General features: G+C 42.0%; 1 protein-coding gene across 1 annotated transcript in view; it reads left to right on the top strand.

The window, feature by feature from the left end:
• Positions 1–5,587, top strand: part of PRSS38 (serine protease 38) — a 69,346-nt gene extending 63,759 nt beyond the window's left edge. Inside the window, exons 4-5 of the mRNA XM_036282169.1 lie at positions 4,740–4,882; positions 5,333–5,587. Coding sequence (XP_036138062.1) covers positions 4,740–4,882; positions 5,333–5,587 — 398 coding nt within the window. The remainder of the gene's footprint in view (positions 1–4,739; positions 4,883–5,332) is intronic.
• The last annotated feature ends 11,737 nt before the right edge of the window (positions 5,588–17,324 follow it).

Here is a 17,324-nt window from a genome sequence, read left to right as displayed (position 1 = left end):
TGTCTAGCTCAGCGATTTTCAACCAGTGTGTCACTGCACACTGGTGTGCCGCATAAGTTTTAAAACACGCAATACCTGACTATTTAGTCAGAGGCACTGACCTCTTTTCTCTTAGATTGTCAGATTTAAAAAATGACAACAGCCAGCATAACAGGAGCCATCAGGTGTAATGAACCAAAATTATACCTGTTTCTTTTGTCATATTAGCTATATATATATAATGTGCTGCAGAATTTTAGTAATTAGTTTATGGGTGCCATGAGATAAAAAAGGTTTAAAGTTGCTGGTCTAGCAGGCTTGCTGGTGGAGAAACACAATACTTTTCCAGGTCTCTGCTTGCAACAGGTCTGCTCAAATCCCACTTACAAAGAATGTCATGTGGCAAAATTCAGATCTGAGGTATGGTAAACACCTCACACCTCTTAGTGGGAATGACCACAGAGACATGAGGCAAAGAGCACAGACATAGGAAAGGATAGAGAATTGGATCCATGGATGCAGTTCACGTCTCCTGACCTTGTAGTTTACTACTTAAAAGATGTTGTAAACACTACATAGTAGAACTCCATTCCCTTCAACTCCTTATGCTATTGTCTATATTTTACTTCTGCACATTATATTGGCATTATTGTTGCTTTAAACCTTCAGTAATCCTCAAACATAGTTATCATATATCCAAATTTTTAAATACATCCAAAATATGATTGACCCAAAGCCCAAATTCAGGTCATTCTGAAATTAGGACTGCTTTTCTCCCAGCCACAACTCTCGTCCCCCCAGTTTACTCTTATAGTGATCTGTACCTTGGTGTCTGCAGGGGGATGTGGTGTTGGGGGATGCACCTACCCACCCTCCAAGGGGCAATCATCTCAGGATCCCTTCCTCAAATTGATCTCACCTTCTCTCCATCCTTAGACATCAGCACCATTTCACATGTCTGCTCTCTTTCTCTTTCTTTGGTCCTTAGGGGCACAGACTTGGATTCATCCTAATTCTTGGTTCAAAAAACATAGTACACTTGTTCATGCATGGTCCTATTTTATGTTCATTTATAATAATATGACACAATAAAGTGAGGACTTCCCTCCTCATTTGAGGAAACTTCTGACCAAAATATATTTTTTATTATGTTAAAATACACATAACATAAAATACATCATCCTAACCACTTTTACGTGTATAGTTCAGTGGTATTAAATGCATTCACATTGCTGTGCAGCCATCACCACCAACAATCATTAGAATTCTTTTTATTCTGTAAATCTGAAATTCTATATTCATAAACAATAAATCTTCATCCTCCCCACCACCCACCACTGGCAACCACCATTGCACTTTCTGTTTTTATTTTGACTAAACTACCTCAAATAAGTGGATTCATACAGTATTTGTCCTTTTGTGACTGGCTAATTGTACTTAGCACAATGTCCTCAAGGTTTATCCATGTTGTAGCATATCAGAATTTCCTTCCTCTCATAGGCTAAATAATATTCCATTGTATGTGTATTCCATATTTTAATAATCCATCACTGGTCAGTGGACACTTATTTTGCTGTTGTTAATAGCAAACTGCTATGAATATGGGTATGCAAATATCTCTTCAAGACCCTGCTTTCAGCCCAGCCAGTGTGGCTCAGTGGTTGAGCATCAGCCCATGCACCAAGAAGTTGCTGGTTCAATTCCCGGTCATGGCACATGCCCAGGATGTGGGCCAAATCCCCAGTGGGTGGCATGTAGGATGAGGCCAGTTGATGTTCTCTCGACTTTTCTATCTCTCTCTCTCTCTCTCTCCTTCTCCTTTCCTCTCTCTCTAAAATTAATTAAAAAATAAATAAATAAAAAGACCCTGCTTTCAAATATTTAGGGTATATGCCCACAAATGGAATTGCTAGGTCGAATAGTAATTTTATTTTTAACTTTTTGAGGAACTCCTGTACTGTTTTGAACAGTGGCTGTACCATTTTTATTCCCACCAACAGTACATAAGGGTTTTAATTTCTCCATATCCTGACCAACACTTGTTTTCTGTGTTTTATAACAACCATTTTAATGGGTGTAAGGTGATATCTCATAGTGCTAATTTGCTTTTCCCTTATGATTAGTGATGTTGAGCATCTTCTCATGTGCTTATTGGCTCTTTGTATCTCTTTGGAGAAATGTTTATTCAAGTCCTTTGCTCATTTTTGAATCAGGTTGGTTGTTTTGTTGTTGAATTTTCGGAGCTCTCCATATATTCTGGATATTAACACCTGATCAGACATATGATTATAAAATATTTTCTCCCATTCTCTGGGGTTTCTTTTTTACTCTAGTAAGTAGTTCTTTTCATATACATTTTTAAATGTTCAATTTTTTTATTAATGAGAAAATCACTACAAGCCCAATGTTATGAAGCTCTTGTCCTATCTTTTAAAATCTGTAGAGACTTCATTTGTGGCCTAATATATGGTCTGTCCTGGAAAATGACCCGTGTGCAATTGAGATGACATGTATACTATTGTTGGGTGAAGTGTTCTGTATGTGTCTGTTATATAACTCTATATTGTGTTGTTTAAGTCCTTTACCTCCTTCCTTATCTCTGTCTGTTTGTTCTTTCCATTATTGAAGGTGAAGTATTGAAGCCCCAACTATTATTGTAAAACTGTTTACCTGACGCTTCAATTTTGTGGGGTTTTGTTTTATATAGTTTAATGGTATGTCATTAGGTAAGTAAATGTTTATAATTGTTTTATCTTCTTGCCCTCATGATAGAGGATCTCTGTGTCTGTGGTAGCAGGTAGAACAGGCAGAACTCTGGTGTTTCTGGTGTAGTTCTTGAGCCCAGAGACTTTTCAGGGACATGGGCCTTGTTCTATCCTTCCTCCCGAGTAGTGCACCTGTACCAGGCCCTGGGAGTAGGAGTATATGATGCCCCCCTCCTGGTGCTCTATATGCAAGAAGGGGAGCAAGCTGTGTTATCTGGGTCCCCACAGGCAGCTTGGCTGTCTTCTGAATACCTGCACTGAGGAACCTTCTCTCTGGTTCCTGTCCTGCTTTCTCATGAGCTTCCAATGGAGACCCAGGGAAAAACCTACCCATGAGTGCAAACCTCTCTCTTCTATTATTCCATTTCCTGAGCTGGAACACTGCCAGCATTAAATAACTCATTGAAATTACAGCAGACTTCTTCCCACCCACATCTGTGTTGCACCTCTTCATTTGTGTCCTGTCAAAGGTAAAACAATCTGTGCCAGGCTTATCATGGTGGTCTTCTGTCTGCCTAGTTTTGTGTGGCCTTGGTGTCCATGTGAGTGTGACAGGGACATTTTCTCCCACCTCGACACTGTCTCCCTCAATGTCCTTGGTATCTCATAACAGTCTTCACTCTTGACTCAGAACTCAGCCTCCCATCCCCATTGAGCTCTGGACACTGTGAAGTCCAATCTGGCCATTCTCTACCCTCACTGTGGAAATGTACCCTCTGCATACCTATCTCAGGGTCCAGCAGCAGCCTGTGGTAAACCAGTCAGCCCCCTGTGCACTCTCTGGGACTCTTTCTCTATGGAGCACCCTCCTTCTGGCGTCCATTTCCTTGCAGATTCCAGCTGCCTGTGCTCCTTGCACTTCAAGGCCTGGAAAGTGCTCCAGGCAGGTGGGGCCCTTGTAGATTTTGCCTTCTCTGTTCTCTTTTCTCAGTGACCACATGGAAGGCCTCAGGTAGATTTTTAGCTTGCTTGATAGTTTCAAAGTAGTTTCCTAACTGCATTTTCCTGGGTGGCCTCTTCCAAACCATGGACTCTCTCTATTGCTCTACATTCCTGTGTACACCAGCTAATTATTCTGTGCCTCTTTTCTTGATGTTAATTACCTCTCCAACACAGCCAGCAGCAACCACTGACACTGCTGACATTCTGCTTCCTATCTCTTCCCCTCAAGTTATACATGCATCAGCTCCAAAACAGATTCCCCAAAGACAGCCTCCCTTCAACCCTGATCAGAGGGTCTTCAGCCAGTGAGAACAGCTCCTTCCAGTCATGTTAGCATGAAGCCTTTGGACCCACTCATGCATCGATCATAAAACTCAAGGTTTCTGAGACCAATTTTTTTTTCTTCAATCCCCACCTGAGGGTATTTTTCCAATGATTTTTAGATAGAGTTGGAGGGGGAAGGAAGAGAGAGAGAGAGAGAAAGAGAGACATCGATGTGAGAGAGAAACATTGATTGTCTGGATTTCCACAGGAACCTGACCGGGGGGCTAGGGATCGAACCTACAACTGAGGTACATTCCCTTGACCAGGAATCAAACCCAAGACTCTACGGTCCACAGCCAATGCTCTAACTGCTGAACCAAACAAGCCAGGGCATCTGGGACCAATTTTTTATCTCTCAGCATAGAGAGGACACAGGAGTGACACCCCACAAAATTTGAAGGTTTCTTTCTCGTACACATAGTGTCAGCCCTATAGTCACCCAGGGACAGAACTGATGGAGCTTTGTGCACTTAAGCTACAGCAGTAAGAAGGCAATGGGCTCAAATGGTCCCTGGCTCTTACATTTCCTTTATAAAGTTTCATGGGAGATTTATATTCACATTTCATTGACCAAAGCTTGAGTCTTAGTACAGAGAAGGGAGCCATTAGAGGGCCAGAGCAAGAGAAAAAGCTGCTAGTTGAGCCCACTGGGCCTGGGATTGGGCTGGGCCTGTCCTGGGGAACAGTGTGAAGAGGACCTCTCACTGGACCTACACTTCTTTCTGACAGGTGACTCCTCAGACCACCTGCAGGAAGTACAGATGCCTCTGATCCCATTGGCCTTGTGCCAGCTGCTCTATGGACACACATCATACATTTTGCCAGACATGATGTGTGCCGGGGACCTCAGGAACGTGAAGACCGTGTGTGAGGTGCATTCCATTGTGGGGACGGGGAGACAAGCCCATGGCTTTCATGAGTTCATCTGCTTGGAACTATTGGGGACACCTGTACTGAGTGGGTGGGTGGCCCCTAAAGGCCTGGCCCCTGCAGGGCTCAGAGCACATTACCATGCTTCCATAGGCTGGGTGGGACCATAAGATAGCCTAGGTGCAGATGGGACTCACGCCAAGTCAGTGCCCAGTAGACCCCAGTGCTGGCCGAAGCAGCCCTGGGCTCTGTGCCTGCCAGGGAGCTTCGCCTGCTGGCTGTCGCCCTGGGTCACTTGCTCTGACTTCCCACAGCAGGGAATTGGCAAGGTAGGGCTGTGGAGTGGAGGGGCTCTGGCCCTGGCCCTGCAGAATTGGGCTCTGGGTCACCCTCATGCAGGAGGCGGCAGACCCCAGTTTTCAGGTTCACAAGAAACTTTTCTTTTCTTCCAGGGTGATTCTGGGGGCCCACTCGTCTGTGAATTCAACCACATCTGGGTGCAAATTGGAATAGTGAGCTGGGGCCGTGGTTGCATGTTCCCTATGTATCCTGCCGTTTATGCTCGTGTCTCCCATTTCTCAACATGGATCCATCATCAGATAGCACACACACCACCACCTCCTCAACCGCTCCCCACCCTCTCCTCCACTCTGGGGGCCTCCTTCAGTGTCCTTATGACCATGATGGCCTTCCTGACAATGTTGTGAGGGCAAACCCCCTCTACCCACACCCCCCAATCCATGGCTTCCTCATGCTGCATGCCTCTGTCCCTGCCCATCTCAGCCCCTCAGGTCTCTAGACACCTGAGTGAGGTGAGACCCGCCAGCCAGCCCAATTCTGGGTCAAGAAGGGGCTGAGCCAAGGCCACACCGTGAGAGGCAGACCCAGTCTCACCACAGAAGGGTCAGGGCACACTGGTGCTCTGGCACCTGAAATTTGGTAATAGATTAAAAATTTACAAAGCAAATGTCTTGGAAGTGCTGTGTCTGTCTTTCCACCCAGAGTACAGGCTCCCTCACATAGACAGAGTGGCCTTGTCAGGATGACAGTTTTCAGGGTGAGAGGAGAATTACAAACCAAACACAGTGACTCTAGAAGGACAGCCATACAAACACATGTCTGGGTTTAGAGTCCAGGCCCCAGAAAAAGGTACCATTTTAAATACAACTATCAGTATCAGAGTTGTTAAGTACTTAATATTCCAATTTGAAAATTGGGAAACATGATCTGAGAGTAAGCACAGGGAAAGAACTAAAAAGATAAAAGCAAAAATCAGTTAGCCAAACAGCAGAAAAACATTCAAACATTTTAACACAAACATTTTAAAAATCTGATTTTGAAAAAAATCAAAAAGTAGGAAAAGAAATCACTAACTTAATCAAGATATAAAATGAGACCAAAAATATACAAAACAAGAAATAAAAGGGGAAAATGGCCATTAAATACAGAAATTTTAAGAAATCATAAGAGATATTAATAATACAACTTTATGTAAATAAATTTAAAATGAAAAGTGTCACTTTGTAGGGAAAAATAATAATTGAGTCAAACTAACCCCAATAGAGGACTCTAATACACTGCTGGTGGGAATGCAGACTGGTGCAGCCGCTGTGGAAAACAATATGGTGCTACCTCAAAAAATTAAAAATTGAACTTCCATTTGACCCAGTGATCCCACTGCTGGGAGTATACCCTAAGAAGCCTGAAACACCAACCAGGAAGAATATATGTACCCCCATGATCATAGCAGCACTATTTTCAATAGCTAAGATCTGGAAACAGCCCAAGTGTCCACCAGTAGACGAATGGATAAAAAAGCTGTGGTACATATACACAATGGAGTACTATGCAGCGGTAAGAAAGAAAGATCTCTTATCCTTTGAGACGACATGGAGGGACCTGGAAAGTATTATCCTACGTGAAATAAGCCAAGCAGAAAAAGACAAATACCACATGATCTCACTTATATACGGAATATAATGAACATAACAGTCTGAGGAATACAGTAGACCCAGAAACATGGAAGTAGGGCACAGACTGACAGCCCTCAGAAGAGGGGATGGGGGGTGGGGGGGTGGGAAGAGATAAACCACAGAACTCAAATGCATGTGTGCATGACCAATGGACATGGACAACTAAGCCGGGGACAGGGTGGAGGGGCGGTGGGGTGGGGGGTACCAATGTGGTAAAAAGGTAAAATATCTGTAACAAAAAAAATAAATAAAAAATTCATGAAAAAAAATAAATAAATAAAAATAAAGGGAAATGACTCAAAAAAAAAAAAAAAAAAACTAACCCCAATAGAGATAGAAAGTTTAACTAAATCAAATCCCATGGAAGAAACGAAAACATTTAAGAGCTTCCTCTTCCACTAAAAACACTTGACTGAGATGGTTTCCTTGGGAATCACCAAACCTTCCAATACAGTATTGCTCCTGTGTTGCCCCCACTATTCTAGATGCTGATGAGGAGGAGAGCATCCAAATGCTCCCTAGCAGCACATGTATATGAGTACATAAATCAGATCACACAGAAAAAGAAGATTGACACAATCCAACTTACGAAATACATTGTAATCAAGTAGGATTAATTCCATGAATAGAAAGATGATTAAATATTAGGAATCCACAGATATAATTCACCCTACCTTTGTTTTGCTAAAGAGAATATTAATGAAAAGTCTTTTTTTAAGCTTATTTTTATCATTGACATTATTATAGATGTCCCCTATTTCCCCCCACTTAAGTCTATTAACAAATCCAAAACTCATTTTGGATTTCAGTGAGCAATAAGATATGTATACTTCAGTCTAAAAGCCAGCCTTTTCTTAGTGGGTAACAAGAAGTGTATTTCTGCTAAAATTGGGGTCAAGGGCAGGTTGCACCTTTATGTGCTGCTCTGTCCCACAGAAGATAAACCACTACAGCTGCACAAGAGAACCATCCAGGGAAATAGAAAGGAGCCGTTGTAAAAAAAAAAAGCTTGGAGCATATCCAGAACCCCCAAGAGAAAAACATGAAACTGGACTTCTGGTCAAGATGGCAGTGTAGGTAAACACAGTATCATGTTCTCCTACAACCACATCAAACTTACAACTAAACTACAGAACAACCATCATTCAAAACCACCTGAAATCAAGCTGAATGGAAGTCCTACAACTACAAAATTGAAGAAGCAGCCACACCAAAACTGCAATCAAGAATCAGTTACAATAGAAGGTTGTAAAGTCCACATGATGGGTGCACCTCGAGGGCCCAGCTGGGAGACAAAGGAGGCTGTGCAACTGGACCCAACAGGACAACTACTGCAAAAGGCCACCATAGGAAGCCCAGGAGACATATCAACCCTACCTAGTACATAGAAACAAACACAGGGAGGCAGCCAAATCGAGGAGACACAAAAAAACAGGTCCCAGATGAAAGAACAGAACAAAACTCCAGGAAAAGAACAAAAAAAATGAAGATAAGCAATCTAACAGATGCAGAGTTCAAAACACTGCTCATAAGGATGCTCAATGAGCTTAGTGAGAACTTCAAGGATCTTAGTGAGGTCCTCAAGAGTGTAAAAAAGGACCAGTCAGAAATGAAGGAGGCACTAACTGTAATAAAGAATAATTTACAGAGATTCAATAGTACAATAAGTAGAGCGAAGAAGCAAACCATCGATTTGGAATAGAAGGAAGCAAAAACACCCAATTAAAACAGAAAAAAAAAAAAGAATTCAAAAAAATGAGGATAGTGTAAGGAGCCTCTGGGACAACTTCAACCATACCAACATTCGCATCATGGGGGTGCCAGAAGGAGAAAAGAGAGAACAAGAAATTGAAAACCTATTTGAAACAATAATGACAGAAAACTTCCCTAACTTGGTGAAGGAAACAGACATACAAATCCAGGAAGCACAGAGAGTCCCAAACAAGATGAACCCCAAGAGACTCACACCAAAACACATCATAATCAAAAGAAACTTTGCAGGTCAGGAGGGAGTGGCAAGATATATTTAGCATGATGAAAAGCAAGAACCTACAACCAAGATTACTCTATCCTGAAAAGTATAGAATCGACAGACATATAAAGACTTTCCCAGACAGGAAAAAGCTAAAGAAGTTCATCACCACCAAACCATTATTATATGAAATGTTGAAGGAGCTTCTTAAAGAAAAAGATCAAAAATATGAACAAACAAAATGGCAATGAATACATATCTATCAACAATGGAATCTACAAACAAAATGAACAAACAGACCTGAAACATTCTGGTAGATACAGAGAACATTTTGTTGGTTGCCAGATGGCACAGGGGTTGGGGGAATGGGTAAAAAATGTGAAGGGATTAAGAAGTACAAATTGGTTGTTAGACTAGCAAACCTCAAAGGGAAGGGAGGTGGGAAGAAATAAACCAAAGAACTTATATGCACATATGCATAACCAATGGAAACAGACAACAGTATGAGGAAAGGCAAGATGAGGGTGGGACTGGGGAGGAGGGGGGTCAATAGGGAAAAAAAGGAGAAATATCTGTAATACATTTAACAATAAGGACACTTTTTTTTTTTGTCTTTCTCTGACGGTGTTTGTACTTAATTTTTTTTTTAATTTTTTATTTATTTTTTGGTTACAGATATTTCACCTTTTTTACCCCATTGGCACCCCCCTCCCGACTCCACCCCTGCCCCATCCCCAGCTAAGTTGTCCATGTCCATGGGTCATGCATACATGCATATAAGTTTTGTGGTTTATCTCTTCCCAACCCCACCCCCTCTTCTGAGGGATGTCAGTCTGTGTGCTACTTCCATGTTTCTGGGTCGACCGTATTCCTCAGACTGTTATGTTCATTATATTCCGTATTTAAGTGAGATCATGTGGTATTTGTATTTTTCTGCTTGGCTTATTTCACGTAGGATAATACTTTCCAGGTCCCTCCATGTCATCTAAAAGGATAAAAGATCTTTCTTTCTTACAGCTGCATAGTACTCCATTGTGTATATGTACCACAGCTTTTTGATCCATTCACCTACTGATGGACACTTGGGCTGTTTCCAGATCTTAGCTATTGAAAATAGTGCTGCTATGAACATGGGGGTACATATATTCTTCCTGATTGGTGTTTCAGGCTTCTTAGGGTATATTCCTAGAAGTGGGATCACTGGGTCAAATGGAAGTTCAATTTTTAACTTTTTAAGGTAACACCATATTGTTTTCCATAGTGGCTGCACCAGTCTGCATTCCCACCAGCAGTGTATTACAGTCCCCTTTTCTCCACACCCTCACCAACACTTGTTTGATGATTTGTTGATGGCGGCCATTCTGACGGGTGTGAGGTGATACCTCCTTGTTGTTTTAATTTGCATCTCTCTGATGATTAGTGATGTTGAGCATTTCTTCATATGTCTCTTGGCCGTTTGTATGTCCTGTTTGGAGAGGTGTCTATTCAGCTCCTCTGAATATATTTTAATTGGGTTCTTTGTCTTCCTTTTGTTGAGTTGTATGAGCACTCTATATATATTGGAAATTAACCCCTTATCTGATATATCATTGGTAATGATGTTCTCCCATACAGTGGGTTGCCTTTCCATTTTGATGATTGTTTCTTTTGCTGTGCAGAAGCTGTTTAGTTTGATGTAGTCCCATATGTTCATTTTTACCTTTGTTTCTGTTGCTTTAGGTGATGTATCAGTGAAAATTCTGCTCCGTATGATGTCCGAAATTTTGTTGCCTACATTTTCTTCTAGAATTTTTATGGATTCATGGGTCACATTTATGTCTTTTATCCATTTTGAGTTTATTCTCATGTAGGGTGTAAGTTGATGGTCTAGTTTCATTTTATTGCATGTAGCTGTTCAATTTTCCCAACACCATTTATAAAAGAGGCTGTCTTTACTTCACTGTATGCTCTTGCCAACTTTGTCAAATATTAATTGAGTGTATTGCCTTGGGTCCATTTCTGGGTTTTCAGTTCTGTTCCACTGGTCTATAGGCCTATTCTTGTGCCAGTACCAGGCTGTTTTGGTTACAGTCGCTTTGTAGTATAACCTGATATCTGGTATTGTGATCCCACCTACTTTGTCCTTCTTTTTCAAGATTGCTGTGGCTATTCGGGGTCTTTCTTGGTTCCATGTGAACTTTTGAAGTATTTGTTCTAGTTCTATGAAATATGTCGTTGCTATTTTGATGGGGATTGCATTGAATCTATAGATTGCTTTGGGTAGTATGGACATTTTAATGATGTTAATTCTTCCAATCCATGAACAGGGTATGTGCTTCCACTTTTTTATATCGTTCTTTATTTCTTTTTTCAATGACCTGTATTTTTCTGCGAATAGGTCCTTTACTTCTATGGCTAAGTTTATACCTAGGTATCTTAATTTTTTTGGCATGATGGTAAATGGGACTGTTTTTTCAGTCTCTCTTTCTGTGAGTTCATCACTGGTATACGAGAATGCCGTCGTTTTTTGACGTTAATTTTGTATCCTGCTACTTTGCCAAATTCATTTATTAAGTCTACTAGATTTTTGATGGAGTCTTTAGGGTTTTCTATGTATAATATCATGTCATCTGCAAATAATGACAGTTTCACTTCCTCCTTTCCAATTTGGATCCCTTTTATTGTTTCTTCTTGTCTGATTGCTGTGGCTAAGACTTCCAGTACAATGTTAAATAAGAGTGGCGAAAGTGGACATCCCTGTCTTGTTCCTGTTCTTAATGGAAATGTTTTTAGTTTCTGTCCATTGAGTATGATGTTGGCTGTAGGTCTTTCATATATGGCCTTTATTATGTGGAGATATGATCCCTCTATTCCCACATTGCTGAGCATTTTTATCAGAAATGGATGCTGGATTTTGTCGAATGCTTTTTCAGCATCTATTGATATGATCATGTGGTTTTTATTCTTCATTTTGTTTATGTGGTGTATCACGTTTATTGATTTGCGAATATTGTACCAGCCTTGCATCCCACTTGGTCATGGTGAATAATTTTTTTGATGTATTTCTGGATCCGATTTGCTAATATTTTATTCAGGATGTTGGCGTTTATGTTCATCAGGGATATTGGCCTGTAGTTTTCTTTCTTCGTAGTGTCTTTTTCTGGTTTTGGAATTAGAATAAAGCTGGCCTCATAGAACATGTTTGGAAGTCTTCCTTCTTCTTGAATTTTTTGAAATAGTTTGAGGAGAATGGGTGTTAGTTCTTTTTTGAATGTTCGGTACAACTCCCCCCGTGAAGCCATCTGGGCCTGGTCTTTTGTTTCCAGGGAGAGGCTTGATTACCTCTTCAATTTCCTTAGTTGTTATTGGTCTGTTCAAGGTTTCTATCTCTTCCCGGTCCAGTTTTGGGAGACTGTGTGTTTCTAGAAATTTGTCCATTTCTCTTAGATTGTCAAATTTGTTGCCATATAGTTGTTCATAGTAGTTGTTAACAATCTTTTGTATTTCCGTGGTGTTGGTTGTTACTTCTCCTCTTTCATTTCTGATTTTGTGTATTTGGGTTCTCTCTCTTTGTTTCTTGGTGAGTCTAGCTAAGGGTCCATCAATCTTGTTTATCTTTTCGAAAAACCAGCTCTTTGTTTCATTGCTCCTTTGAATTGTTTTTTTGGTCTCTATTTCATTTATTTCTGCTCTGATCTTTACTATTTCCTTCCTTCTACTTGCTCTGGGGTTTTCTTTTTGTTTGCTTTCCAGTTCTTTAAATTGTGAGATTAGACAGTCAATTAGAAATTTTTCTTGTTTTTTGAGGTAGGCCTGTAGTGCTATGAACTTCCCGCTCAGAACTGCTTTCGCTGCATCCCATAGATTTTTTGTTGTTGTGTGTTCATTTTCATTGGTTTCCAGCAAGATTTTAATTTCTTCCTTGATCTCCTCGGTGACTCATTCATTGTTTAATAACATGCTATTTAGCCTCCATGTGTTGAAATGTCTTTGCATGTTCTTGTTGCAATTGATTTCTAGTTTCATGCCATTGTGATCTGAGAAGATGCTTGATATGATTTCAATCTTCTTGAACTTGTAGAGATTTAGTTTGTGTCCTATCATGTGGTCTATTTATTAGAATGTGCCATGTGCACTTGAGAAGAATGTGTATTCTGTAGTTTTGGGGTGTAATTCTCTGTAGATAGCTATTAAATCCATTTGGTCTAGTGCTTCATTTAGAGTCTCTGTTTCCTTGCTAATTTTTTGCCTAGAGGATCTATCCAGTGCTGTCAACGGGGTGTTGAAGTCCCCTGCTATGATTGTATTGTTGTCGATTTCTCCTTGGAAGTCCTTCAGAAGATTTTTAATATATTTTGGTGCTCCTATATTGGGTGCATATATGTTTATCAAGGTTATATCTTCCTGTTCGATAGATCCTTTCAATATTATGTAGTGGCCATCTTTGTCTCTAGTAATGGTCTTCATATTGAAATCTATTTGATCAGATATGAGTATTGCTACCCCAGCTTTTTTTTGCTTTCCATTTGCTTGGAAAATTTTTTTCCATCCCTTCACTTTCAATCTATGTGAGTCTTTTGTTGTGAGGTGGGTCTTTTGAAAACAACATATAAATGAGTCATGCTTTTTTATCCAATCAGCTACTCCGTGTCTTTTAATGGGAGCATTCAATCCATTTACATTTAAGGTGATTATTGATATGTACTTATTTATTGCCATTTTTGTTTAGTGTGGTTCTATTTTTCTTCCCATTTCTACTGCTAATTACAGCAGTCCTTTTAACATTTCTTGCAGTGCTGGTTTGGTGCTAATGTATTCCCTTAGCCTTTTTTTGTCTGGGAAGCTCTTTACTTGACTTTCTATTTTGAATGATAGCCTTGCTGGGTAGAGTAGTCTTGGATTCAGATCCTTGTTTTTCATGACTTTGATTACTTCATGCCATTCCCTTCTGGCCTGTAGTGTTTCTTGTGAGAAGTCAGCTGCGAGCCTTATGGGGTTCCCTTTGTAGGTAACCTGTTGCTTATCTCTTGCTGCTTTTAGGATTCTCTCTTTGTCTTTAATTCGTGGCATTTTGATTATTATGTGTCTTGGTGTGGGTCTGTTTGGGTTCTTCTTACTTGGGACTCTCTGTGCTTCTTGATCTTGAATGCCTTCTTCCTTCACCAAATTAGGGAAGTTTTCTGTCACTATTTCTTTGAATATATTCTCTATCCCTTGCTCATTTTCTTCTTCTTCGGGGACTCCTATGATGCAAATATTATTACGCTTCCAGTTGTCCCACAGTTCTCTTAAGCTGTCTTCCTGTTTTTTAATTGTTTTTGCTTTTGTTTTTCTGATTGGTTGAGTTTTTCTACCCTGTCTTCTAATTCACTGATCCAGTCCTCAGCTTCCTCTACTCTGCTTTTTAAACCTTCCAATGTGTTTTTCATTTCGGATATGTCCTTTTTTATCTCTTCTTGATGGTTTTTAATTTCCAATTGGCTTATTTTCAGTGTCTCTATGTCCTTACTCATGCTGTTGAGCTTCCTCAAGATCATGGCTCTGAATTCTAGCTCTGTTAACATGTCTAATTGCTCCACATTGATCTCATCTTCGGTGGAGGTCTCTTGCTCTTTCATTTGGCTTCTGTTTCTGTGTTTCACCATTTGGCTATCACTGTGAGCTTTGGAACCTGTCAAGTTTTACCTTGGGTGTTGGTGTTGTGCTGATTGTGGCTCCCTCTCCTGTGTTTAGATGAGCAAGGGAAAACCCACGTTAAACACCACTGTCAAGTCTTACTTTCCTCGTTAAAGTTGCTGGCCCAGGAAAGTTACTGTTATCCTCTAGCTTTTTGCCTGGAGGCTAGCAGTTGAGGTTATTTGATGAGTTTTGGTTTGACAGTTGATTGAAAAACTCCCTCAGGTGCTCAGCACAAGGGTATTTCACGAGGGTGGGGCAGATGCTGGTTGTTAATGAGCTCAATTAGCACTTCAATGGCCCACAGGGTGGTGTTGGATCTCTGAGGGAGGGCCTGCTGCCTCTCCTCAGAGCCCTGGGAAGGAGAAATATGGCCACCGTCCTGCATGGCTGCACTCAGCAAAAGCTCTGAGCGCCCTCCAAATCCCAAGTGTCCCGACACAGTTCCAGTCCAGTCTGCCCTCCCTCTGCCGGAACCCAAGGTGAGTGGCTGTGGCTTTTTTAGCCTCTATCCCGGCTCTGCACTGTGAAGCCGCATGGGAGTATAACCCGAGGGCACTGCTCCCAGCTAAGGCCGCTGCCGAGCTGCCGACCGTGGGCTCCCAAACCCCGTCTCGCGCCTTCGCAAGCCTACCAGGATCGAGTCAGTGTCCCTCGTTATATGGTCCTCACAAGCTGCTTTTCTGTTGCTTTTTCCCATCAATTTGTCTGTGCTATAGTTGTAATTCCAGTTTGGTTCTGGGAGACGGTCTGTGTAGCTTCCGTTCACTCTGCTGCCATTTTTCTCTCCCTCGGATACATTTTTTAATTAAAAAATAAATAAATGAAAAAGGAAATAGGAGAGAATCGAAATGGCGGAGAAGTGAATGGAGCTACACAGACCATCTCCCAGGACCAAACTGGATTTTCAACGAAAATAAAGGCAAATCGTCAGGAAGGGGCAACCGAAAGACTCCTTGGAGGGACCACATAACCAGGGACATCGACTCAATCCTGGTAGGCTTGCGAGGACATGGGAGGGGGCCGGGAGCCTACGGTCTGCAGCAGCCTGGGCAGGGACCAGGGGGCTTGGCGGGAAGTTGCTGCTGCCACCTCGGCGGGGACCCCGCCTGAGTCCTGCGAACTCTGCTGCCTGCTAAGCCATCGGCTGATGCCCCACAGACTGGCACGGACTTGCTGGGACCAGGGGACTCAGTGGGAAGATGCTGCTACCACTTCCATTGTGACCCGGCATGAGTCCTGGGAACTCTAAGCCCTCCTCTGGTGCCGCACGCACTGGTGGGACCAGGTGACGCGGCGGGATGCTGCTACCAAGGCTGAGTCCCATGAACTCTGCGTGCTAAGCCCAGTTGGTGCTGCATGGACTCGCATGGACCAGGGGACTCTGCTGGAAGCTGCTGCCACCTTGGCAGTGTCCCGCTACCGCAGCTTAGTCCTGGGGTTTCTGCTGAGTGCTACACCCTCGGCTGGATCCACAGCTGCGGCCGCCTTGGCTGTAAGCAGCGCCCTCGAGTTAAAAGTCCCAGGCAGCTCCACGATGCAGAGTCCGGACAGAGGCTAAGTTGGCAGCAGCCACTCACCTTGGACTCCGGCAGAGGGAAGGCAGACTGGACTGGAACTGAGTGGGGACACTCGGGTTTTGGAGGGTGCTAAGAACTTTCCCTGAGTGCAGCCAAGCAGGACTGTGGTCATTTAATTCCTTCCCAGGGCCCTGGAGAGAGGCAGAGGCCCCTCCCTCAGAGAATCAACCCCACCTGGTGGCCATTGAAATGCTAATTGAGGCCCATTAACAACCAGCAGCTGCCCCACCCTCGGGAAATCCTCTTACACTGAGCACATAAGGGAGTTTTTCAGGCAACTCAGAAACCAAGGGTCTTCAGGTGACCTCTACTAATAGCCTCCAGGAAATAAAAGGTAGAGGATAACTACCATTCCCTGGGCTAGCAACACTAACCAGAAAAGCTAAGACTTGACAGTGGTGTTTAAAGTGGGTCCTCCCTGGCTCATCCAAACCCAGGAGAGGAAGCCACAAACAGCAGAACACCAACACCACAGGGAAAATTTGGCAAACTCCAAAGCCCATTGTGATAGCCAAGATGGTGAAAACCAGAAACAAAAGCCAAATAAAAGAACAACAGACCTCTACGGAAGATGAGATAAATGAGGTGCAGTTAAGCAAGTTAACAGAACTAGAATTTAGAGCCACGATGTTGAGGAAGCTCAACAGCATGTGTAAGGATATGAGCACCATGAGTAAAGACATAGAAATCATTGAAAATCAACGAGTTGGAAACCAACAGGAAGAAATGGAAGATAACATATCAGAAATTAAAAACACATTGGAAGGTCTAAAAAGCAGAGTAGGAGAAGCTGAGGACCGGATCAGTGAATTAGAAGACAGGCTAGAAAACATCAACCAATCAGAAAACCAAAAAAAAAAAAAAAAAAAACGATTAAAAAGCTGAAGACAGCTTAAGAGAACTGTGGGACAACTGGAAACGGAATAATATTAACATCATAGGAATCCCTGAGGAAGAAGAAAATAAGCAAGGGTTAGAGAATATATTCAAAGAAATAGTGAAAGAAAACTTCCCTAATTTGGTGAAGGAAGAAGGCATTCAAGTTCAGGAAGCACAGAGAGCCCCAAGTAAGAAGAACCCAAACAGGCCCACACCAAGACACATAGTAATCAAACTGCCACAAATTAAAGACAAAGAGAGAATCCTAAAAGCAGTAAGAGATAAGCAACAGGTTACCTACAAAGGGAACCCCATAAGGCTCTCAGCTGACTTCTCACAAGAAACACTACAGGCCAGAAGGGAATGGCATGAAGTAATCAAAGTC

The sequence above is a fragment of the Molossus molossus genome, unplaced genomic scaffold, assembly GCF_014108415.1.
Source record: "Molossus molossus isolate mMolMol1 unplaced genomic scaffold, mMolMol1.p scaffold_m16_p_4, whole genome shotgun sequence".
NCBI classification, from domain to species: Eukaryota; Metazoa; Chordata; class Mammalia; order Chiroptera; family Molossidae; genus Molossus; species Molossus molossus.
The sequence above is the reverse complement of the archived record's forward strand: the minus strand, read 5'-3'. Positions and strand labels throughout refer to the sequence as shown.